General features: G+C 41.1%; 1 protein-coding gene and 1 pseudogene across 3 annotated transcripts in view; both read left to right on the top strand.

Annotated features, from left to right (window-relative positions):
- The window catches only part of ALKBH3 (alkB homolog 3, alpha-ketoglutaratedependent dioxygenase), a 40,543-nt gene extending 14,196 nt beyond the window's left edge, over positions 1-26,347 (top strand). For all 3 annotated transcript variants that reach the window (XM_025358284.1, XM_025358287.1, XM_025358285.1), the window contains exons 8-10: positions 7,007-7,216; positions 25,109-25,207; positions 25,991-26,347. In XM_025358284.1, the coding sequence (XP_025214069.1) occupies positions 7,007-7,216; positions 25,109-25,207; positions 25,991-26,083 (402 nt within the window). In that variant the 3' untranslated portion in view covers positions 26,084-26,347. The remainder of the gene's footprint in view (positions 1-7,006; positions 7,217-25,108; positions 25,208-25,990) is intronic.
- Positions 2,929-5,059, top strand: LOC112607174 (annotated as a pseudogene).
- Positions 26,348-26,595: the final 248 nt, after the last annotated feature.

The raw sequence follows: 26,595 nt of genomic DNA, 5'->3' as shown, positions 1-26,595 counted from the left end.
GGAGAGTCTAAATTAATCCTCTAGTTCATTATCCCCCTTTTTCTTCCTTTCTCTCTATTTCAGTACCAAAAATAACCCAGAAAAAAAAAATACCTACTTAGAAACATAACGCAAACTTTATGTTATCTCAGTACTCAGTCCTTAAGCAAGTCAGGGAAGTGCTAATTAGATTCTCGGTGACATTGTGGAAAAAAACCTATCTTCTTCCTTTACATTCTTGTTTTTCTTGTTAAGTGTGTAATTCTAGCATCTGATCTTTATCTCTATGAAGATAAATTTAAAACTGTAAATAGGAAATACAGCCTGCTGACATTATTATTGAAATTTCACTTTTGAATTTATTCTCTGAATAAAGGTTAATTTAATATTTTTGTTTTATGAGGGTGGATCTCATGTTATGTGTTTTTCTACCACAATAAAAAAGGAGAACAAGAGATACTGAAACTTCCAACTTCCAGAGGCTTCCTGAGTCTCTGCAGGTGTCCCATTAGCCAACTGTTTGTTGTTTTTGCTGTTTATTTTTTAAAATCCTCTGCTTAGAATATAATATTATAATGTAATATCCGTAACAAGGAATTCCATCTTTAACCATGGTTTTCACATCAGAGTAAAGCTGAGTGATTATGTAAGCTTCCCTGGCAGTTTTACCTGACAACCATGGGATATACTTAATAATAGTAACAGTAATAGTCTTTCCTTTGCTGAACATCTGTTTCCTCACTATGAAACACGTAACATGATATGGTTTGGCTGTGTCCCCATGCAAATCTCACCTTGAATTGTAATAATCCCCGTGTGTCAAGGGTGGGGCCAGGTGGAGATAATTGAATCATGGGGGCAGTTTCTCCCTTACTGTTTTCATGGCAGTGAATAAGTCTCATGAGATCGGATGGTTTTATAAATGGCAGTTCCCTGCACACGCTCTCTTGCCTGCTGCCATGTAAGATGTGACTTTGCTCCTCCTTTGCCTTCTGCCTTGATTGTGAGGCCTCCCCATCTATGTGGAACTGTCAGTCCATTGAACCTCTTTTTCTTTGTAAATTACCCAGTCTTGGGTATGTCTTTATTAGCAGCATGAGAACAGACTAATACAATTCACATTCAAGGAGTTCCCTAAAGTAGCAGTTCTTAGAGTATAATCCGTAGATCCCTGGTGAGGGTTCATGAAACCTTTTTTGGGAATCTACAAGTAAAACTATTTTCATAATAATACTAAGTCCATATGGTATTTTCACTGTGTTGGGTTTGCACTGATGGTAATGGTGGATAAAGCTGCCAGCGCCTTAGCATGAATCAAGCCATTGTCACCAAACTGTACTAGTAGTCATTGTGTTAATCATCATCATGCCCTTCCAATGTAAACTTTTAAGAATGCCAGTTTCATTTAAGAATGTCTGTTGGTGAAACATTATTCATTTTATTAAATCTTGGTCTTTGAGTATGTGTCTTCCGAATAGTCTTCTTGATGAAATTAAAAGTATACCTAAAGCACTCCTGCTACAAACTGAAGTGTGATTGTTTGAGCTGTAAGCTGAACTAACTACTTTTATTGTGGATTGTTTTCACTTAGAATACAACCGGCAGACCGACTGTGGTTATTCATACTTGAGTATTTGGCAGACATTTCCTCATAAATGAGTGACGTGAATGTCACTTCAAGGAAAACAATGGACGAGATTTTTTACTAATGATAAAAGTTGAGTTTTCAAGCAAAAATTAGAATTTTGGAAAACTGGTATCTGCTACTATTAGGGTTCTCTAAAGGGACAGATCTAATAGGATAGATACATATACATACATACATATATATATGGAAGTTTATTACATATTAGCTTACACAATCACAAGGTCCCACAATAGACTTGTCTGCAAGCTGAGGAGCAAGGAGAGCCAGTCCCAGTCCCAAAACTGAAGAACTTGGAGTCCGATGTTTGAGGGCAGGAAGCACCCAGCACGGGAGAACGATGTAGGCTGGGAGGCTAGACCAGTCTCTTCACATTTTTCTGCCTGCTTTGTATTTGCTGGCAGCTGATAAGATTGTGCCCACCAGATTAAGGGTGGGTCTGCCTTCCCCAGCCCCCTGACTCAAATGTTAATCTCTTTTTGCAGTACCCTCACAGACACACCCAGGACACTTTATATCCTTCAATCAAGTTGACTCTCAATATTAACCATCACAGCCACTTTGAGCCTGACTTCTTCCCATTATTTAGGCTTTTCTGCTGAGATCAGTGGTAATACTCAGATGAGAATTTTTTGTTGTTGTTATATAATGAAATGTGTCACCTTTTAGAAGATCTATATAACTTAGTGAACTAATATTTTCCAGATGACCAGTGGTTGATGTTATAAACCCATGCAAGGTTAAAGATTCATTCAAAGTGCAGGCTGGAGCAATGGCTTTATTATTTTTTTTTTAATTTAAAGCATTTATTTTAGAGACACAGGGTCTTGCTCAGGTATTGCCCAGGCTGGAGCGAGCACAGTGGCTCAATCCTAGATCACTGCAGCCTTGAACTCGTGGGCTCAAGTGATCCTCCTGCCTCAGCCTCCCAAGTACCTGGGACCACAAACATGTGCCACCGTGCCTGGCTTATTTTTTGTAGAGAGGGTTCTCACTTTATTGCCTCGGCTGACAGTGGCTTTATGTATAAAAGAATATGAAAAGTTTGATATGGTTTCCGATTCCATATTGCAATTAACTTTTAAGAAGTCAGCGCTTGTTAGCGGAACCATGACTGCCCCGCAGAGCCGTTGGTAGGAGTGCCCCTTGCCACCCCGCATCCCAGGCCCAGCCTTTCTGACAAGAGCTAGACTTTGGGTTCCTTGAGGATATTCAGTGTTTGTATGTTTGAATATCCTGTCACCATGTTCAGCATAAAATACCATTCTTAATGATTATCTTTGGCAAGACAGTTGTGAAAGGATTGCTGTTGTATTACAATCATGGTGCAAAAATACCAGTCAGCAGTGAGGGTGTACGAATACCCCTTCGAATTATTATGGCTGCCTATGAAAGGAGGTTCCCTACGTGTCCTTTGATTCTGATGTTTGTGGGCAGTGACACTGTGAATGAATTCAAGAGTGAAGATGGGGCTATTCATGTCATTGAAAGGCACTGCAAGCTGGATGTAGGTGCACCAAGACTGCTGAAGAACATTGCAGGATTTGATTACGTTTATTTTGTCCAGAAGAACTCACTGAATTCTTGGGAGTGTACTTTGCATATTGAGGCTCTTAATGAAACATTTTCCAATCGCTACACCGTTCACCCTGAAAATGAAGATTGGACTTGTTTTGAATAGTCTTCGAGTTTAGATATTAAATCTTTCTTTGATTTTGAAAGTACCGTGGAAAAAAATTGCAATGAAACAATATACCAGCAACATTTAAAAAGGAAAGGAAATCATTGAATACTACCTTTGCCATTTAGAAGAAGAAGGCATAACCTTTGTGCCCCGTTGGACTCCACCTTCCATCACGCCCTCTTCAGAGACATCTTCATCATCCTGCGAGAAACAAACAGCGTCCATGGCCGTCATCATCCCAGATGCTGCCCTCAAGAAGGGGCTGAGTGGTGATGCCCTCAGCAGCCCCAGCGCACCTGAGCCCATGGTGGGCACCCCTGATGACAAACGATGTAGATGCCGACTACGTCAAGAGATACCTGGGCAATTTGACTCCGCTGCAGGAGAGCTCTCTCATTAGACTTCACCGGTGGCTCCAGAAGACCCACAAGGGCAAAATTCCAAAAGGTGAACATATTCTTCAGTTCCTACGTGCACGGGATTTTAATATTGACAAAGCCAGAGAGATCATTTGTCAATCTTTGACATGGAGGAAGCAGCACCTGGTAGACTACGTTCTTGCTACCTAGACCTCTCCACTAGTTCCTTCAGGATTACTACACAGGAGGCTGGCATCATTACAACAAAGGTGGGCGGCCCCTCTGTGTGCTCAGGCTGGGGCAGATGGACACCAACAGCTTGGTGAGAGTGTTTGGGGAGGAAGCCCTGCTGAGATACATCCTCTCCATAAATGAAGAAGGGCTAAGGCCATGTGAAGAGAATACAGAAGTCTTTATTTGGCATATCAGCTCATGGACCTGCCTGGTGGACTTGGAAGGGCTGAACATGCGCCACTTGTGGAGACCTGATGTCAAAGCGCTGTGGCGGATCATCGAGGTGGTGAAGGCCAATTACCCTGAGAGACTGGGCCGACTTCTCATCCTGTGGGCACGCAGGGTATTTCCTGTGCTCTGGACACTAGTTAGTCCATTTATTGATGACAACGCCAGAAGGAAATTCCTCATTTATGCAGGAAATGACTACCAGGGTCCTGGAGGCCTGCTGGATTACATTGACAGATTATTCCAGATTTCCTGAGTGGAGAGTGCATGTGCAAAGTGCCAGAGGGTGGACTGGTCCCCAAATCTCTGTACTGGACCGTGGAGGAGGTTGGAGAACGAAGACCTCAAGCTCTGAACTGAGACCGTCTACCAGTCTGCAAGCATCTTCAGAGGAGCCCCACACAAGATTCTCATTCAGATTGTGGATGCCTCTTCAGTCATCACTTGGAATTTCGACGTGTACAAAGGGGACATTGCCTTTAACATCTATCACTCCAAGAGGTCGCCACAGCCACCCTAAAAGGACTCCCTGGGGGCCCCACTTCTCCAGGTGGGAACAATGTGCAGCTCATAGACACAGTCTGGCAGCGGGGCCGCAACTGTGGCATGGTGGAGTCGCCTCTGATCTGTAAAGAAGGAGAAGGTGTGCAAGGCTCCCATGTGACCAGGTGGCCGGGCCTCTACATCCTGCAGTGGAAATTACAGCATGCCTGCGGACGCCGCCAGCCTGCCTCAGGTGGATGATGTGCTCACGTCCCTGCAGATCTCTTCACACAACTGTAAAGTGATGTACTACACCAAGGTGATAGGCTCCGAGGGTTTCAGAGGTTCCATGACGAGCCTGGAGTCCAGCCACAGTGGCTTCTCCCAGTTGAGCGTGCCACCACCTCCTCCAGCCAGTCCCAATCCAGCTCCATGGTTTCCAGATAGTGCCGCACCGCCTTCACTTAGTGTGCAGAGGGGATGGCTGCCCCTCCTCCGACAGCCAGCTCCACCCTCCCGCCCAGTAGCCACATTGTACAGACTCCTCTCACCTCTAGACAGCAAATAGCTCTCCAGATGGTAAATGTAGTCATTTCATCCCAAAACTATCTTGGCAGGTGGTTTTTACTCTGAGCCTACTTTAACTCAATAGCCATAGATTTTGTATATGTTGTACACAAAATCAAACCAGAGCACAAGGGCTCTCTTGAAATAAAAGTAGTTTCTAGACCAATGAAAAGATTGACGTGGTCTCAGAAAAAAGAAAAAAGAAACCAGCACTTGTTGAGTTTTGGTATAATGTCAAAGAAGAATATCTACAGTTATTTGAAAAGGCTGTGAACTACGTACCTATTGAAGCCAATTTCCTTCATATACTTCAATAAAAATGACCTATTTTAACAGATTGAATGCAGAAACAAATATGAGAATCAGCTCTCTTCTATTAAGTTAGATATTAAAAAGATTTGCAAAACGATGTCACCCTTCTCATCAATTATTCAGTTATTTGTATTGGAAATTATAGTTATTTTTCATTAAAATGTTGATGTTAACATGTAATGGATTTGTCATTGCATTTTTTAAAATTTTAATTTAATTAAATTTTTTTTTTTTTTTTTTGAGATGGAGTCTCGCTTTGTCACCCAGGCTGGAGTGCAGTGGCACAATCTTAGCTCACTGCAACCTCTGCCTCCCGGGTTCAAGTGATTCTTCTGCCTCAGCTTCTTGAGTAGCTGGGACTACAGGCGCATGCCACCACGCCCAGCTGATTTTTGTATTTTTAGTAGAGACAGGGTTTCACCATGTTGGCCAGGCTGGTCTTGAACTCCTGACCTCGTGATCCACCTGCCTCGGCCTCCCAAAGTGCTGGGATTACAGGTGTGAGCCATAGTGCCTGGCCTGTCGTTGCATTTTAAATGAATTAACCAGTAGTTGAAAATTTTTTCAGTTTTAATTTTAAATATGGTAAAAACTGATGGCCATAACCCATATAAACAAAAGTTATTTGGGCTCCTCAATAATTATTCATGTAAAGTTTGAGAACCACTGTTCTAAAGGAAGCTTTGTAAAGTCCTCGAGATTTCTGGGAGAAAAGACAGCATTCTAGCAAGAACCAATATAAGCTATGTTGTTTGTAGCTCCTAAGTACAATCTAAGGTCAGGGGTCATCGCTTCCTGTAGTATACGTGGCAAGACAGTTCCAAATATGAATTACATCAGTGAAACCAGTGCCCAGGAGGCAGGTCCATGGAACCTGTTTGTCTTCTGTAGTTGATGTCTCGTACACTTGTCAAGAGCCTATCATGATTCTCATTTTCTAGAAAAGAATGTTTTTACTCTTCGGTTATGTTTTTAGGAAATTAGCCACTCTGGAAATATTAAAGATCATTTTTAAAAAGCAATTCTCCCCATCAAGATAAAACAGGAATAGAACGAACAGAGGGCCACCCACAGGAAAGTTTTTCCAGTCTTCAGGCTTTAGTCTGGGTCTGCTGACTACCTAGTGACATATCAGCTTTGCTGCTCCACTTACCACCTTAATGACTTACCAAGGTCGCTGCCCTGAAGATACTGATATTTGCTTTTTTGCAAAGGCCATGTGTTTAAGATGGAAAGGATGAGATGGATAGATAGATTCTGGTCCTCATGATATTGCTGTGCTAAATTTAGTGCTTTTTTAACATTGCAGAGATCAACTTGCTTCAAAATAGAAACGATGGGAGGGAATTAAACTACTTTTCTTGCCTTCTGTTTATTGCATTCCAACTGATTTGCTTATTTCGTGCCCTGGTTATAACTTGGCTGATTTTGCCCTTTCTTTCTGTTTTTCCACGCGGCTGCCATTTTGTGTGCTATGCGACTGTCTCTGCCCTTTTCTTGGTCTGTGGATCGCAGTGGCATCCTGTGCTGCGCACACTAAAGAACCGCATTGAAGAGAACACCGGCCACACCTTCAACTCCTTACTCTGCAATCTTTACCGCAATGAGAAGGACAGTGTGGACTGGCACAGTGATGATGAACCCTCACTAGGGAGGTGCCCTACTATTGCTTCACTCAGTTTTGGTGCCACACGCATATTTGAGATGAGAAAGAAGCCACCACCAGTGAGTATTCTTTTCTTCTTACGCTCTTCCTGCCTCTTATTAGTCTGTGAAAAAAGGAGAACCCCTAAAAGCTTCTACTGTTGATGAAACATTTTCAAGTGATTACTTCCCCATGGTTAACTTTTGACTTCCAAAGTGCTCCTTCATTTATTTACATATGCAACAAGAATTGACAGCCTTATGCTAGGTGCTGGGGGCTCATTTCATTGATGATAAACTCCCTGTCCTCCTGGAGATACAGTCTGGTTGGGGTAGGTAAATATTCCTAATTACTCAAATTATTGCAATTGTGATCAATGCTGTGAAGGAAAGCCTTAGAAGGATGACTCAAGCTAGTGGGAGGCTAAGGAAGAGGAAGGAAGCTAAGGAAGACGTCCCTGAAGAAGCCTTTGTTTTAAGTGTTTTTCATGGTAATATGGCCACTTTTCTGTAAGGGAGCATTACATGTATCTTTGTTCCTTCTTAGCCTTCTCCTGAAATACATGTGAATCTGTAACTCTTTCAGAGAGAGGAAACTGAAGCCAGATTATCAGAGATGGTGATCTGTCCACATTCAGGTAGAAAAACAGTGACCAAAAAATTAATAACTATATAATAACTTCAGTTTCCACCCCAGCTCTTACCTTGATTGTGTGACATTTGAGGAATACTAGGGTTATTAATTTTTTTAAAAAAATCAAAAGTGTAGCACCTTAGGACTAAGAAAGATAGTAACGCCAAGAAAAGAACAAATTATTTTATTTTCAGGATTTGTGTCTCTTCCTAACCAGCATTCCTGATCATTCAGCTTATAATATTAAGCCAGACCCAGTCAGTGTGGAAGGCCAACCCACAGGCTGTTTTTTTGTTTGTTTTTTAGAGACGGAGTCTCACTCTGTCGCCCAGGCTGCAGTGCAAGTGGCACGATCTCAGCTCACTGCAACCTCTGCCTCCCCGGTTCAAGCGATTCTCTTGCCTTAGCCTCCCGAGTAGCTGGGGTTACAGGCACGTGCCAGGACCCCCAACTAATTTTTGTATGTTTAGTAGAGATGAGGTTTCACCATGTTGGCCAGGCTGTTCTCAAACTCCTGACCTCAGGTGATTCGCCCACCTCTGCCTCCCAGAGTGCTGGGATTACAGGCATGAGCCACTGCACCTGGCCCAGGCTGAGTTTTGAATAGACCTAAGCCAGAGCACATCATTATTAGCACTCGTGTCAGTTCTTCGTCAGATATACTTCCATAAGAATACAGTTAACAGACTGTTTTCCTGGTGTGTATTGGGTTTCCATGCGTGGTATTTTTAAAGCATATTGTGTAATTTTGCATATATGCCATTAAGCACCTTTTGTAGGTAGAATTTCCATTGATTAGGTTTTCTTTCATTATGTTTACATAAAAAGTTTGATCTTTGTTAGGGGATTGGTAGTTGCCAGTGTTTTTTCGACTGAACTTGCTCCCTAAGCCTTCGGTTTCATTGGCAAGCAGCCTTCTCATGTACTAAGGAGTACCACTTGAGAATCAGACAAACCAACTTTTGCTATATTCGTTTTAGATATGATTATACTTCTGTACACAGCTTCCACTCAGTTAAATACCAAGTTCACATGTGTGAAAAATTCATCCTGCCCTTAGTAAGACTCCTGTTACATAAATAGTAGAGAAACACTGTATGTCTCATTATTTAAGTTCAGACCCTCTTCTGAAGCTGGGTGTATGGAACCTCAGCTTGTTGCCAGGAGTGGTACTGGGACCTGGGGTTGTAGCAGTGAATGAGTAAGATGAAATCATCTCTCTCCTCCTGGAGCTCATCTAGCATATGCTAGTACTGCACCTTCCTCCTAGAGTCATCCTTCTAGGCGCCGGATTGGCAAATAAGCTATAGTATATATAGCCTTTGGTATAATAGTGGTTTTTAGTTTTTCACACTTACTTTCTTTGTTGCTCTGTATTTAAGTATTCTGTTACTGTTTCTTTACACATATACATTCACCACCACCACCACCCTTTTTAAAAATTTGGGCCTATTTATAGATTTGGAGCTTAAGAATTCCCTAAGTATGCTTTTTGGATAAATCATTTTATATACAAGCAATTTCCAAATATTACACATTCACAATATTCTGGTGCCCAGAAATATCCCATTTCTTCTCCCCTCCAGTGAGCTGAATTTCTTCATTTTCTCACATAAAGATATGACACATGGTGATCAAGAGCTATTTCCTGGTAGTACACATCAGTTATGTTATAGGGTAACAAGTAGATGGAGAGCATAACTACCGCATACATTGTTTCTGTGGGCAACCATTTGGAACGGAACCTTATCCTGCCGTGCCCCATGCTGTAGCTTTCTCTTCTCCTCAGCCTTCTTGGAGTTTATTTTGATGAACATGAATGAGAATACAGGCCATGAAATACTCAGAAGTGGTAACGTCCGTGTAATTGTCTGCCAGTGGCAAGGGAATCTGCACTATGACGATGGTAGCTGATTTGATTAAAATACTGATCCAATAAGTAGGAAAATTTGCCTGAGATTTTTACAAAGTTGGCTGAGGAAAGGGATTTGGGAAGAAATATAAACATGTTGGTACTTCAGGTTGTTGACTGTAGTAAGTTTTGGCTTCTGGCCTAGTCTGAACTATGATTGAATTTCATGCAAATTTTGTATATCATCTCAATTCTGGCTTTTGTTTAACATTGGGAAATTGAATATTAATATGTTTGAAATTATAATCACACGTGAGTAAAAAGTGACCTTTTTTCCCCAGAACCTGTAAATTCCATGTTTGTGTAAACAGGATACAAGTTTAAACTTTTGAAGATTCCTTCAGGTCTCACTAACAGATTTCCAAAAACCTGGAGCTGTACAAATGTAGCTAAACTCGAAGTGCAGAACCCTTTCTTTGAGTTGACAGCCTTGGAAATATATCTTAGAGTGCCTCATCTTTATCTTATAAATAATCCTTTTTTCCAAAGGATTGAAAGAAAGTGATTATTGCAAATTTTTGTCTACTTTTCTGTATAAACTCAGGCGATGAGAACATGACTCATGATTCATACAGCCCAAGGTAAAGCATAATTTAAAAAGTACAAATTAGGTTAGTCTTCTGTGTGGGATTTGTAGGAGTCTGACTTCCTGTAACTCTTAGAGACCTATCTCGGTGTACTACTACAGATTGTAATTTTCATGTCTGTCACCGAGACATTCAGGGTTTATTAGCGGTTGTGGGAGGGAATCTTTCAAACTCCTATTAGCTTTGACCCCTCGGAGGAGAAGTTAATGCCTGTTTGACTTGAGTCACAGTTTCTCATCTCAGGCGGACATGGAAGAGTCATGAGATTTCCTGCACTTTGTTCAAGTGTGCAGTTTTGAGACAGAAAAGCATTTGTTTGGGGCCACTCTCAAAGAGAAATAGTCTTGATTTTTTAAAAATTCAAACTCCTCCACCCTTGCAGCAGCTGTTTATTTTGTAGTCTGGCACCTTGAGCAGATCTCCGTTAACTGCCGATCTGCTGAAAGCTGCTCCAGTTCCACACACTGTATTCGTAACAATTTCGCCCTGTGCTGAGACAGTAAGGAGGTCTTTGTTTCGTAAGCACCAGTGCCCTCTGATTCATGCATCAGCTCAGTCAGCTTCATGTAGACATCATCCCTTGGATTAAACATTTCACTCCTCCAAGGTGCTGGTTTTTTTTTTTTTTTTTTTTTCACTGTCCTGTAGTCCAAGTCTGCCAACTACTGCTCATTCATTTTGATTTTAGAGTAAATTACCCTTTCCTTTAATGATATTACTGTCATTCCTCAGGGGCATAGTAGACTTGTTTAAGCTTGCTTTTACATTCATTCCGATTCCTTTTTTTGTTTAGTTCAAATCAAAGACTAAGTGAAGGGCACCTTATCTATATTCTGGCTGATGTCAGGCTATATTGTCTTAAGACTGTCATAAAGCTTATCAAGTATACTTCAATAGACCTTTTTTATTCTATCAGGCTGACTTTATTAAAGGTTTTCTATACTTCTTGTCCCAAACCCAGTTGTACTTTTCAAACTACATTGTGTTCCTGTTTGCAAGGATTAGTCTGGTTCTTTTCCCAGCTAGTTTTAATTCTATACTGAAAAAAACAAGCTGGAAAAGGAACTACAAAAGCCATTTGGCAGGCTGCTATTTCTCTGTCGGTTACCATGGAAACAGTGATGGCTGGGGGGTGTTATTAGATAATAGCAGGAAGTTTGTGATGCACGGGAGGTTTAGATGCCAAAAGCCTTGTTTTTGTAGCAAATTACCTCTGGATAAACTGTATCCTTCATCAGCTGAATTCTGCAAATGTTAGGGGCTCCTATTCTCCTCAAGGTGATTGAGCTGTAGCAAGGGGCTCCTATTCTCCTCAAGGTGACTGAGCTGTGGCAAGTTGAGCCCTCTAACCACTCCTGTCTTTAGCCCTAGTGAAGAATGTGAATCCTGTTTGTATTGCCAGGAGAGATGGTTGTAAAACCAAGTCTAACGGTAGAGACTATGAGAGCACCCAATGAATTGGAGGTCCTAGTGCTTCCCTTGCTAATTGTTGTGGGTTTTGTATACACTACAGGGAAGAGTGGAGTATAAAAAGGTCAGTCAAGTCATAAATACTGCTATTTTTTGTAAGACTTTAGAAAAAATGAAGATATTCGAATCCAAAATAATGTGATACTAAATAATGTAAATTTGGAAATTAGATAAGCTAGTACTATGCAGGATTTCATAGAGTGGAAACAACCCACAGCTTAGCCAGCAGCCTCGTTGCTGCTATTCCAGTCATCTATCCTTCCTGTTAATCCATCTGCTGATTGTAGCACCTACTCTAAGAGATTATCAGAAATACTTGAGGCTGGGCATGGTGGCTCTCACCTGCAATCCCAGCACTTTGGAAGGCCGAGATGGGAGGATCACTTGAGCTCAGGAGTTTGAGACTAGCCTGGGTAACATAGTGAGACCTCATCTCTATTTTTTTTTATAGTAAATAAAATAAATACAAGTAAATAAGTCATAAAAAGAAATACTTGAAATAAATCGTTGATAGCCACGATCATTTAAAAACACATACTAATGAAATTTTAAAAATTGGGTTGTCATTATGGAAAACAGTATGGCGATTCCTCAAGGATCTAGAACTAGAAGTACCATATGACCCAGCCATCCCATTACTGGGTATATACCCAAAGGATTATAAATCACGCTGCTATAAAGACACATGCACACGTATGTTTATTGCGGCACTATTCACAATAGCAAAGACTTGGAATCAACCCAAATGTCCATCAGTGACAGACTAGATTAAGAAAATGTGGCACATATACACCATGGAATACTATACAGCCATAAAAAAGGATGAGTTTGTGTCCTTTGTAGGGACATGGATGCAGCTGGAAACCATCATTCTCAGCAAACTATCGCAAGAACAGAAAACCAAACACCACATGTTCTCACTCATAGGTGGGAACTGAACAATGAGATCACTTGGACTCAGGAAGGGGAACATCACACACCGGGGCCTATCATGGGGAGGAGGGACGGGGGAGGGATTGCATTGGGAGTTATACCTGATGTAAATGACGAGTTGATGGGTGCTGACAAGTTGATGGGTGCAGCACACCAACATGGCACAAGTATACATATGTAACAAACCTGCACGTTATGCACATGTACCCTAGAACATAAAGTATAATAATAATAAAAAAAAATTGGGTTGTATTTCCTGTTTCTATCCCTGATGTTGGCAAAAAGCACTCAACTGTCTCATTTATACTTACTCCTTTTTTAAAAAATGGGAATAATTATTGGTAGCTACTTCATGGAGATAACAAGTTTTCCTACAAAAGTTACTCTAGTAATCAGTGAATTTTTAAGCCTTTGTAAAATGCTATGGTGACTTTTCAGATACGGAAACTGAAAAAGGAAATAGCAGTGAAACTAAGCTCAAAGGTACCCTTGTTCTGTGAAATGGCATTCATTGAAAGAGTATAGGGAAGCCTCAGGGAGGGTAAGGTGGCCTGTGGATCATAAATGGTGATTGAGTTTTTGAGCTCCCATGTCTAGGATCATGTAATGGTTTGGAGAGTGTGAGGGTGAGTAGAAAAAGAGAGAGAGAGAGAGAGAGTGTGTGTGTGTGTGTGTGTGTGTGTGTGTGTGTGTGTGTGTGTAGGCAGATAAAGATCGGTAGTCCTGGTAAGACTTGAATTATCTTCAGACTTGAGATCCTTTAGGAGTTGGAGTCCTCATTTGCTTCCTTGGAGAAGCTAGAATCCATGTCCTGACTCCCACTAGGAATAATTGATTTTTGCAACAAGCCTCCCAGTTTTGTATAACTAGTGACAGCACTTTTAGTTTTAGTAGGACAAACTTATGTTTCCTTGTAAAACTAAGTGATTCATTACAAATCTGACTATTTTAAACTTTGCCCCAGTGGTAGAGGTTTTTCTCCCCTTGCCATACTCTTAAGGACTATTCCTAAGCCATCTGGTGATTTTTTTCATCCTTCACAAGTCACATTTTCATGGAGGATGGCTGCCTCACTGAGGCAGAGAAGAGCAAAGTGTGTTGAAGGAAGAAAAAGGAGGCCCTGCCCTGAGCAGAGCGAGCCAGCTTGAGGCGTGTCATAGGTGGTGAGACTGGGAGAGTGGGCAGGCATCAGGGCATGCAGAGACTCATGAGCCTCAGGAAGGAGCAGATTTTGTTTTATGTCCATCAGGGAGCCAGTGAGGTGTATTAAGCAGAAGAGTGACAAGGTCTGATTGGCAATTTTAAAAGGTCACTATTGCTACTGCATGGAGCCTGGACTAGAAAGAAACAAGGAGGCCAATTAGGACATTGTTAGATTTTGTATATACCTTGGGACCAAGGTAGAGAAGGAGAAAAAGGGACGATTCAATGGCATGAACTCAGAAGAACAGGGATTTTTATTCTCTGCTGCGGAATCATGATCTGAAAGTGTTATTGAGGAGTAAGGAGAATACTCTGTCACCTGGCTCTGTGAGCCACTGGGTTGAGAGGCATGATCACCTTCCACGTGAGAGGGTTTCAGGGAATTTGCAGTCTTCCAGAGATAGCCAGGTTTCAATTAGGATGAGGAAGCAGAGAGAACCTTCAGAGCTCATTGAGATTGAAGATATAGGTGAGTTTGCTCATCTTTGAATGGGAATTCCAGAGGACACAGTGGAAGGGTGCAGGAGGGAAGGAGTTCCGGGGGACTGTGTCTGATCAGATTATGTCCAGGAATAGTTTGGGAATGAGTGTTCTGGTATTAACAGATGGCTGGAGAGGCTTGCACTTCTGCTAGTGACTGGGCTCAGCTGGAGGTGAGGTATGGCGGAATGTGTTCTCATATGCTTTCAGAGGATGAAGGGCGTTTGTTTCTGGTGCTAGGGCCTGAGATAGAAGCTCTTTCAAGATAGCAGTTCTTTTAAGTTGCATTTTTTTGGAAATATTATATTGCCAAGAATGGAATCTTCATCACATGATCTCTTCTGATTTCACATGCACATTCAGTGTAGCTGGAACAGCTACAACTGTGAGTGTAAAACCAGGTTTGTTTTTGCCCAAATTCAGTAACTTCTCACCCCCACCCTATCCCTAGTACTATTGCGACAATAAGTCTGAACAGTAAGCCCTGTCAGCAGATATTTAATTCAATTTCATTGACATTTCAATGTGTGCAGTCCGGAAGGAAAGGCAGTTGTCTGCCTGGTAGTTTGGGCTACAGTGCTGTGCTTTCGATGCCTGCTGAGAGAGCCTCTGCCGCAGCCAACAATTTCCCAGGCCTCCCAAATGCTCTTAAGTTAGTGAGACATTGGTGAGGTCCCATGTCATTGAGCTTTTAATATCACTGGGTGTGCCTGGTATAGGATGATTGATTGCACCAGTCCTTTCTGCTTACCTTTCTCATTTGCCTCGCCAGAACTTTCCAAGCCAAATAAATGCCAAAAATCAGGAAAGAGTTTTAGAAAAGCTCAAAGATTTGTATGTGACGAGTGAGTTTAAAACTGTTTTGAACCAATAACCTCAGTGACTTAAAATCTGTGTTTTTCTAGCTGGCTTCTTACTTTAGCAGATCTTATTTCAGAAACAGCTTGTTTTTAAAGTAATGTATTTCTGATCGATGCTAGGATGTCATCAGTTAAAGTGTGGTTTGAGTCAGCAGAATAACTGCAAAGATGACTTTGTGGGGTCCCAGCTTTATTCTCTCTCCATCATTTCTGTAATTAATATGTTGTGTTTATGTCAGATTTTAAAAATATTTTACCACTATGAACAAAAGGTCCAGCTATGTTCTTGTATCAGCACTAGAGGAACAACTTTGCAGCCCAACTATAGCTGCAAGCTTAGATGAGCCACGAAACAGTCTAGACCTCAGCTGGATTCTCAAGGGCAAGGCAACACCACAATTTGGGAAAACAAGCTGAAAATAAATGATAAGGAAAAAAAGAGGACATAACTGGCATAGCTATAAGTTGGACAGTAGGGCAAATAAATGTACATTTGGTCCTCAGCAGGTAAGTAGCTGTAACACAGGCTAGCATTTCATTTTCAAATATCATTTCAGTCTACAAAACATGCCATGACTGTCCTTATCAAGCACCTCCACCCTCTGATCCTTAGACCAGCGGGCTAGAGAAATCTCTTTTGTCTCTTACCATCGTGAAAACACACTTTGCTTGACCCTGCAGATATCCTGACATCTTGGGCTTTTTCTTGTTTTCGAAGCACAGATTCAGGAATGAGTTGTCTGCATGTGGAGTCTCCCCTTTCTCAAAGCTTAACTCATTCTTGACACACCTGCTCTTTGGCTCCATCCCACCACTCTGCTGAAGTTATCCTCAAACCATTGACCTCAAATCAAGTCCACCGGCCTGTCCTCAGTCACCATGTCTCTTCCTTGTAATATTGGTCACCAGGATGCATCATCACCGTGTGTGAAACTTGCCCATATATTACTCGTTTTCTTCCTCTGAAATACTGTCTTGTTTTAGAATTCCCAAACTTTTCTCATTGCTATTTTTCTGCCTCCGTTAAGGCTGTTTCTTTTACATTCAACCCCTTAAATATAGAGGTTCAAAATTATCTTTGATTCTGTTATTGTTCTCTACATTATATTTTAGGAGATTATGAACTGGCAGTAGATTGTAAATACCATGTGGTCAAGGTCCCTTTCTGTCTTATTTATCATTACATTCATAGCATTTAGTACTATATTTGCTGATTGAATAAGCAAATAAATAGGATTTCCTTAGTTCTTATAGCTTTAACGGTTCTTTCTTTGGTGGGGTGATTTCTGAATCTCTGATCTCCAGCTTTGACTTTCATCTGAAGTTCCAGTCATCACTTTCCACGTGTTCATGAGACATTTCCATTTAATAACAGCACGTGTGGCTTCCACCCTGTAATGATAAAATCAGATTCATATTGTTCTCTCAGAAAAACTCCACATTTGCTGGTAAGTTCATTTATGTTCGTGTTAACCTAACCATTCTCTTGGTCAGGGTAACACCGTAAGTTATTTTCAGCTCTTCCTTGTTCCCTTGTTTCTCATATATTATCAAGTCCCAAGTTATCTGAATTCTTTCTCGAACTATCTAAAGAATCCATCTCTCTTATAGCAACCATCTTTATCCCCAGGCACTTTTTACCCCATATTTACAGTACTAAAATTACTTTTTTTTTTTTCACCCTGATGTCCTTAATTCCAATCTTTGCTCCCTCTCTTCTATCCATTACCCAGATGTCAGGTATTATTTCCAGGAACAGTTCTTTCCTGCCTCTCTCTCACTGTCTTCTCTCCTCCCCTCTCCAAATATTAATTAAACCCCTACTATGTGTCAGGTATTATACTATGCCCAGCTCTGGGGATATAGCAGTGAACATGACATACATAGTCCCTGCCCTCATGGGGGTTACAGGAGCTAGACTATAATCAAATGAACAGAGATAAATAGTTACAACTCACGATTAGAGCTCTGAATTTTTATTTTAGAAGATCACTCTGGCTGCTGTGTGAAGAATAATTTGGGAAGAGGCAAGAGTAGGAGACTAAAAGAGTAGGTGGTTGTAGTCATTGCAGTGGGAGACTGCTAGCTTGGACTAAGGTGGCATTGGGGATGAAGAGAAGTTAATGGGTTTGAGGTATATTTCTGAGGATGAATCAACAGAACTTGCCAATAATGTGTTAGATGTGGGGGTAAGGGTCCAGACTCCCAGGTATCTGACTTGAGCAGTGGTGAGTGGAGTTGCTGTTTACTCAGGTGGAAGAGAAGCCAGGATTTCTGCATTGATTTTGTCCTTGCTTGAGGAGTTCCTTCTTCTACATGCAAAATCTGAGATGCCTGAGGCCTCCAAATGTAAAGTAGGCAATCGACTGTGTAAGTCTGGAGTTCAGACAACAGGCCTGGCTGGAGATGTCATTTGGGAATTTTGGAATAACCACAATAGTAAAATGCTAATAATAAATAACAAGTGTATAGTGCTGACTGTGCCTGGCTCTATTCTACCTCTTTACATTGAATTCTCCGAGAGTTTTATATAGTTGATGCCATTATTATTTCCATTGTACAGATGAGGTGGCTGAGACTCAGCGTTAAATCACTTGCCCAAGATGGCTTAGACAACTATTTGTTGAATGTTGAATTGAATTAAAACTAATAATAAGACCATGTGTAAAACTGTGGAATTGTATGTTATCATTCAGAGAAAGAGAATAAAGAAGGGAGTAGCCAGGCGCCGTGGCTCACACCTGTAATCCCAGCACTTTGGGAGGCCAAGGTGGGCGGATCACGAGGTCAGTAGTTCGAGACCAGCCTGACCAACATGGTGAAACCCCATGTCTACTAAAAATACAAAATTAGCTGGGCATGGTGGTGCATGCCTGTAATCCCAGCTACTCAGGAGGCTGAGGCAGGAGAATCGCTTGAACCTTGGAGGCAGAGGTTGCAGTGAGCCAAGATCGCACCACTGCACTCCAGCCTGGATGACAGAGCAAGACTCCATCTCAGAAAAAAAAAAGAAGAAGAAGGGAGCATAGAGCTTCAAAGGTTGAGCTCACTGCTTTCATCACTTTGTTTTCCACCTGAAAAATCTTAATTTGCTTCTGTTGGAACAAAGGATAAAAGAGAAACTCCTTAGCCAGATTGTCAAATCCATACATGATCTATGCCCAGAGAGATCCATGGACTCTCACTGTTCCTGTATGGTTGCTGTATTCTACCGAGTTATCTCTTTGTTCTCCCCGAGGCTTGTTCTCCAACTTCTTGACTTAAAAGGGCCCCCTGTAGCGTGAAGGCTTTCCTGATGCCTCCAGTGCAGAAATTAATAATAGTTACTGTGTGAGGTGCTTCCTGTGAACCTGGAAAACGAGAAACAGGTAGCAGGCTTGTACCTTGTCCTTTCTGCTCATTTGTGTTTTATTTTTATAAGTATCTTCTTAGTACAAAGATGGAGGTTTTCTATTTCGCTCATCTAAGGAATCATGTGGAAAACCAAATGCCTCACTGTTATCTGAGATCAGTAATTTGGAAGCATATTTTGCTTTAAATGACTTTTTCTGATTGAGTTGGGGGTGAGATGAAGAATGTGATGATTTTTTTAAATCATGAAATTTATTTTTTAAATCTTAATATATTAAACAATACAGTTTCAGACACAAAAAAAATTACTGCAATAAAACAGTTGGGGTGTATTTCCATGGCGCTTCCCTTCCTTATCAGGAAAGTATATTGTCCACTGAGAGACAAGATGGATGGCCTCTCCCAGCTCTACACAAAGGACAAGCCCAAGCCCACCGGCTTTCCTGGGCCTTGGTTAACACATGGAACAGGCTATGTTTTCTAAAATGTTGTAGCAAGACTCATAGGTCAACCATGGTTCAAATCACATATTTACATATTGGTCAATTCTTTATGATAGACAGACACAAATGAAATGCAGTAAATAACTCCAGTTGTTTAAAAAAAAAAAGTACAGGGGACAAACTTGGTCATTGTACACAGATATCCTTCATGTGTACAGACAGCTTCATTCAGGTCTAATTTTTTTTTTTAATTTTTATTTTAGGTTAGGGTATATGTGCAAGTTTGTTACACAGGTAACTTGTTTGTCTTGGGGGTTGGTATACAGATTATTTCATCACCCAGATAATAAAAATAGTACCCGATAGGTAGGTTTTCCATCCTCACCCCCCTCCCATCCTCCATCCTCAATTACTCAGGTATAATTTTAATTTGAAAGAGCTAAATATACTATTATTTAAGTGATAATGGCCCCTAAGATTTATTCAAATTACTATAAAATAATAAAGTAAACAAATCCGCTATAATTTAAAACTCTGCCCATTGCTTGAAACCTTGGAGGAACCTATGCTATAATCAGTTGCTAACTAAAAGCAATTGTACGTGTATTTGATATTTCCCCACAGTTTCTACCTCTAGATTTAATTCAGTAAAGGAAGATGATACTTGAAGATGAAGTAGTACCTGTGTCCTAAGTGTCTCTCAGGCACTACTGCATGGAATGACAAAGGGGATGCAAGAAGCACATCAGATGACAACTGGTCTTAGACGCTTACAAGTTAGCTAAGGTGACTGACAAAGGAATCAAAGAAGGCAGTCATGTCATGGACCCATCAGCAGCATAGCTGGGCAGCCCTGGAGCCGAATCTGGCCCTCAGACTTGTTTAAATTGCCCAGTGTTTTTAAAGACACTGAATTATTTGCCAAAATTTATAACTCAGAAAGTTTCACATAAAAATCCTGCTTGTCAGCTTCCCTGGAAAACCCAGAAGAGGGGGCAGCACTGGGGGGCACAGTGATCTGAAACGGCTCATTGGCAGAGCAGCCACCGCCTGTCTGCAGGCCCCTGGTTCTGCATGGCTCCCTCTCCTCCCTGTGCTGCACCCAGCCCACACCTCTCACTTATGCTACTTGCTGCTGTTTGTGATTGTGACCCCTACAGTATAGTCAGGGTGCCATATAATCAAGACAGGAAATATTAGGATCTCAGAAGGAATAGAGCTTTCTTTGGAGAGCAGGGTATAGTAGAAAGAATAGGCTTTAGAGCCAGGCTGATCTACATTCAAATGCTAGCCTGCCCTCCTGCTAGCCTTTTGCCTTAGAGAAGTATTTTCCCTCCAGCCCCCTTTGCTTATGATAAAGTGGATAACATCACCTTCCTTGCCTCCCTTACAAGGTTGTAGTGAGCATTAGCAATAACAGATAATAGAGTGCCTGATGTGCCTGGCACCTGAGCACATGCCATGGTTGATCTTGTGGAAAAGTCTAGCAGGATGCTTTGGTTTAAGTACCTGGAAACTGTTATAAAAAGAAGCATGAAAAAAAAAATAACCCAACCACCACCAAAAAACAAACTCCGTGTAGATTACAGAGTTAAATCTAAAAAATGTAAACGCTCAAAAAAAAAAAAACAAAAAAACTGAAAGGAAGTGCGGTTGTATATTTAACTTTCCTCAGGATGGGAAAAGACTTTCTAAGCATAAAAATCATGAAGACGAGCCAAAGAAAGGTCAGTAGAGTTGACTGTAAAATTTTGAGCTATTCTGTGTTAAATATCATAAGTACAGTTAACAGGCAAATAGCAAATGAGAAAAGCATTTGCAAAAAGTATGACAAACAAATGTCTTACTATCTGTGGTTATAGATCAATAAGAAAACAATGTTAACACCCCACAGAACAATGGACAAAGGACAAGAACAGAGAGTGTTCACAGCAGAAGAAACACAAACAGCAAGCAGAATGTAAAAAAAAAAAAAAAAGTTGAACTTGGGCTGGGCGCAGTGGCTCACGCCTGTATTCCCAGCACTTTGGGAGGCTGAGGCAGGCGGATCACTTGAGCCCAGGAGTTCAAGGCCAGCCTGGCCAACATGGTGAAACTCTGTCTCTACTAAAAATACAAAAAAAATAGCCAGGCATGGTGAAAGGCACCTGTAATCCCAGCTACTCGGGAGGCTGAGGCACAAGAATCGCTTGAACCCAGGAGGTGGAGGTTGCAGTGAGCTGAGATCACACCACCGCACTCCAGCCTGGGCGACAGAGTAAGACTCTGTCTCAAAAAAAAAAAACAAAAAAAACTTGGTTTGTAATCCAAGATCTCTAAGTTTGAATGAGTTGTCATTTCTCCCCTAATTGTTTTTCATTATTGTCAATTGATAATGTTCAGCCAGAAGATAGATACTGTCATGTTTCCCTGGTGAGATTACAGATTTGCTGCAGCCTTCTCAAGAAAGCAGTTTGGTAGTATAAATCAAGTGCCTTAAAGTTCATACACTTGGCTCCAGTAATTCCATTTTTAAGAATATATCCTAGAAATATATGCAGAAATGTTTTGCCCAAAAATCTACTTGCAGCAACTTTTTGTTTATTTTCCCTCTTTAAAAAAAAAAAAAAAACTGGTGTATGAAAATCAATCTCCAACCATGTGCTCCTTACTGCTCCATCGTTAGCACTAGCATAATGCCTGATGTATACAGGTGGTCGAAAGGTATTTGTGAGTTTAAAGGAAGGATATGTTCATACAAAGGAATATTCTATAACTATATTTTTGAAATGTATATTTAAAGATACAGAAAAATGCTCAATAAAATATTAAAAATGGAGTGTACATGATTGTATATCTGGAATCCTCTGTGTGTGTGTTGTATAAACTCTGGATGATAGGATTGCAGGCGATTTTCTACATTTTCTGTGTACTCTTCCTCAGTCGTTCAGTACATATTTATTGGTATGTGTGATAGGCACTGAGAATGTTTAACAGGAAGACCACATAAACTTTCCCTCATGGAGTTTGTAAGAGCAGAGGTTGAATAAGTAATTACAAGTGCATCATTTACTTTAGTAAACTTACGTTACTTTTTATATTCTAGAAAGAAAACCTGTATGATGATTTTAAAGCATTGATGATTGTTTGTAACTTCTAAGGCATTCTTTTAGGACAAGAAAGGGATGATTATAAGAAAAATCCAAATCTCATACAGTATGAATTACCTTTCCAATGAAAAGAAAAATGTTTAGGTTTCCCGTCTATTGGATGGTTAATAATGACATAACAGTAAATACACCCTGATTTTTTCACCCCAAATAGCATTTTCTTCAAGGAAATTGAATAGGATAATATCTTTGTGAGGTGGAGGTAAGGGTTGTGGGAAGCCTTAGAAAAGCATAATTAAGCCTTCACATGAACTGGCTGCAGTTGGAGGAATGAGAATGTTGATCAGCATTAATATAAAAATATATGTTTTTCGCTTTTTCCTTGTACTTGTAGGGTTTCAAATATTTGGAAAACCAAGAACATCAATAACAAAACCCACCCTGTAGCTTGAGTGTGACCCTAAAAGCTTCTTTTAACCAGGATGAAGGATGGAAAATTTTATCCTTAGCCCTGGTTTTGGGGGGTGTGTTTTGTTTTGTTTTGAAGAAAACCCTGAGTAAATCAAAAGGGCTACAGAGATGTGTTTGGGTAACTTAACCACGCTTAATGACTAGGAAGGCGCTCCTCTAAACAGTCTGACCTGTGTTTCCACTGTTGCTTATCCATTTATCAACTGGAGCCTTTATGCACAGCCATGTGGGCTCCTCTGGCCTTTTATGTGACTCCTCAGTGGAAAAAGTCTCCATGCGTCTTGCTTCAGTCGAAGGGTGGCTGTATGGTCTGTTGCCACTGTAGCCTCAAGAGAAGGATGCATTTGTGAGCTCTGCGTTGCATTAGTAGGATCCCTTGCCCTCTTTCCTGTCTGTCTCCTTCTGCAAATTAGGAATGCATCTTCTAAGTCAAAGATCTTAGAAGGAATAAAAACAAGCAGCGAAGAATGATATCACTTCTCACAGAGGGTACACTGTGTATTGGTGTCTCCTTTGTGGACTGATGAGTGGCTCCCTCCCAGATGAAGGCTCACCCTTGTCTGCTTTTTGGTATGGCTAATGGTTTTGTTGAATGTAATGTGTTCAAAACCAACCTGAGGCTCTCTCTCATTTGAAAAGTTCAGATCTTAGGAACAGTATGTGAAATGTGATAGTTGAACATCACTTTCCATCAGTGGTGACATTTCTCTCTTGCATTTCGGAATTCTCTTTCACTTAGGAGGTGCATTCCTGCTTCATGTTTCCAGGTGGAACTATAGTGTTTACCTATTCTCTTCCACTGATCCAGCACTCCCCTCCCCACAACAGTGTTTTTAATGTTCTAAGAGATCTTCATCTCAGAATTGCCTTCATGTTGTGGTTAAGTGTCTTTCCTTTCTACTTTATTGTATTCTCCTCTCTTAGTGTCTGCACTTGATTTGTAAAGTAAGCCCATGTTGCACTCCCTGATTATGTAGAGGGTAGCAGAAATTCTTCTGCTTCTAGCTGTGTTGAACCTTAATCTAGTAGCTGACTGTACAGCCTAAATTAAGGAGCCTTGGACTCTCTAATCTCATGGTCAGTGCACTCCCTCCAGATATCTTTTCTCCAGTAGGACACGTGTCTCCTCTGTCTGGCTTTTTTTTTTTTTTTTTTTTTTAAATCAGAGAGCAGCCTTTTGCTTTTCTGAGATGGAGCTGGGCTGTAGTGAGGGCAGGGTCACCTTCCCACTGCCCTCTGGTTGTCTGAGGGGTCAAAGGTAAATGTCTCGGTGCCCACTTATTACTGGAAGAGAAAAGGTGGCAGACGCAATTAAAATCAGTCACTGAAACCAAAGTTATTTTAAACATTGCTTCTATCTTCTGTCTATAAAAATTATGACTATGTTTGACAAAGTTACTGCCAAAAGTCGGGGCCTGGAACTTAGACTGTTTATGCAAGTTCATGATTGTTTTGATTTTGATTTTCCTAGGGAAAATCTTTGTAAACAGTTAAGTTCTCAGAAGCACCCATACAATAATAAACATAAACACAGTTTGCACTGAAATCACCCCTGCAGTAACCCAAATGTAACCCCTTGTATCGGAAGAGAAGCAGATGAATGAATAGACCCATCAGTTCTGCCCAGAATGGAGGTGAAGAAATCTGGAAGCTCGGATCTGTCCCAGTCTCAGCACTTGACATGCTCTTTGTTGCTGCGAGCACAGAAGTTGTTTAATGTGCCTGCTTTTCAGCTGTGGAGGAGTCACACTACCAGTTGATTGCTTCGCAGCCTATGCTGTGAAGACTCCTGAGAATATTGGACAGAAATTGCTTTTGAGCTCTCTCTGTAAATACAAGGCATTTGTATCCTAAATGTGCAGGAGTCGTGATCCATCCCCAAAGATGTAAACAGCCAATCTCAGTTTGACAGCACTATTTAGGTCCAGCCAGAGCTCCCTTTGAGAAAATCCTACTGTTGGCTATTCTGAAAAGAGGCAGGAGTATATCTCCAAAACTCCAAAGTAACCATGAGAAGAATAGAGACTGTAGGTGCCAATTAGTAAATTAGCATCCATGGTAAGAAGGTGAAGGAAGTCATCGCATCAAGTCTTGGTTAAAAGGACATTTTCCCTACACTGAGTATGTCAAAATGTAGAGCACAGCATCAGTCAGGTGTAAAGAATTCTTGTACACGTGACTTTTATTTCCTTCATAGGCCAGAATGGGCTTTTCTGCATTTTGGGTTATGATGATGACACTAATAGCTAGCACTTACTGCATGCCAGTCTCCAGTGATTTACACATATTCTATCAATGGAGGCTCACCATAGCCCTAGGTGGCAGTTACTGTCATCCTCCCCATTTTACAAATGAGTAAGTCAGGGTACAGAGAGGTGAGGTAACTTGCCCACAGTCAAGCAGCTGCAAGTGACAGAGCTATATATGGATTCCCACAGTCTGGCTGAGCAGAGGTTTCCATTTTTTTTGACCTCTGTCAGGTTCTGTTGCGTCTTAATTACACAGGCAAAAAATTTAGCGCAACAAATGCTGTTTTCTAGGAAGAGAATGGAGACTACACATATGTGGAAAGAGTGAAGATACCCTTGGATCACGGGACCTTGTTAATCATGGAAGGAGCGACACAAGCTGACTGGCAGGTGAGGATGTGCAAGTAATATGAATCTACTCTCATGTGGAGGCAGTTTCCCGACTCTGAGGACTATTTCTAAGTAGACATGGTGAAAAGCAAGCTGCTTTTATAATGAGCCAGAGGGAATGAGCTGACATTCTTTCCAAGGAGTTTTGATACTACTGACAATCCAGATGGACACTAGTGTGTCCAGTAGAACTTTCTGTGATGATGAAAGTGTTCAGTATCTGTGATGCCGAATGTAGTAGCCACTAGCCACATATGACTGACTTCTTAAAATGTGGCTTGCATGCTATAAAGAACTGAGTTTTTAATTTAATTTTAATTAATTTAAATTTAAATAGCTTCAGGGTAGCTAGTGACTATCTTATTGGAGTACACAGTTCCGCAGCTAGGCCATGCCATTTTTAGGCCAGATCATTTCTAAGGTGCACATGTTAATGTCAAAACACTTACCTTGAGAACGGAATCTCATGCCTCTCTTTGGTCTCATCCATTTATATGTTTATGAGATATGGGAAATGGCAGATGTCTGAGAGGAACAGCAACAATTAGAAAAGATGAAAATATCTCACTTCAGAGGTGCTGGCATAGCACAGTGGGGCTGGAGATGGAAATTTGTTTCAAAGAAGGAAGCTTTCTCCACAAGACTTCAAAGAGCTTACTGCTCATTTAAGGGGGTTAGATGGAAATACTTCTGTATTCTCATGAATAAGTTTTAAGTCGCTTTGAACTAAAAGTGTGTGTGTGTGTGTGTATTTATGTCAGAGTTATGTGTATTTCCATTTAGCATCGAGTGCCCAAAGAATACCACTCTAGAGAACCGAGAGTGAACCTGACCTTTCGGACAGTCTATCCAGACCCTCGAAGGGCGCCCTGGTGACATCAGAGCTTTGAGAGAGAAGCTTCACTGAAACGGAGCAAACCTTCCACTGAGAAGCAACTTCAAGAGGCTGGTGCTGCTAGATCTCGTGATGTGGCTGTTGGGAAGATGGTGGGGTTTGTTTCCCATCTTGGAGTCCTATTAAATGAGAGCCAGCAACTCATGTTGGTAATAGGTCTACTGTGGGAACAGTTATCCCGAATCACAGCTCAAAATCGCTGTCATCTTTAGGCAAATTAAAATCTATGTGGCAGTGCTCATGGATGATTTTGTTCGTAAGCAGTTTTCCTCCTACCCTTCCCCTCCCCCCGCACCCCACCTTCATTTGAAGAAATATGAATGGACTTGTGCTTCTGGGGAAAATTTCCACGTGTTTGTTCCTTGTGACTTCAGTGAAGTGGAGATATAAATATGCATCAGGGACTCTGGAGCCTTCCGTAGGCAGACAGCTGCTGAAACCCAAACAGAGGTGGTTTCATCTTGGCTTGCATACTGTTGTAATGGAAAGCTAC

The sequence above is a fragment of the Theropithecus gelada genome, chromosome 14, assembly GCF_003255815.1.
Source record: "Theropithecus gelada isolate Dixy chromosome 14, Tgel_1.0, whole genome shotgun sequence".
Taxonomy (NCBI): Eukaryota; Metazoa; Chordata; class Mammalia; order Primates; family Cercopithecidae; genus Theropithecus; species Theropithecus gelada.
The sequence above is the reverse complement of the archived record's forward strand: the minus strand, read 5'-3'. Positions and strand labels throughout refer to the sequence as shown.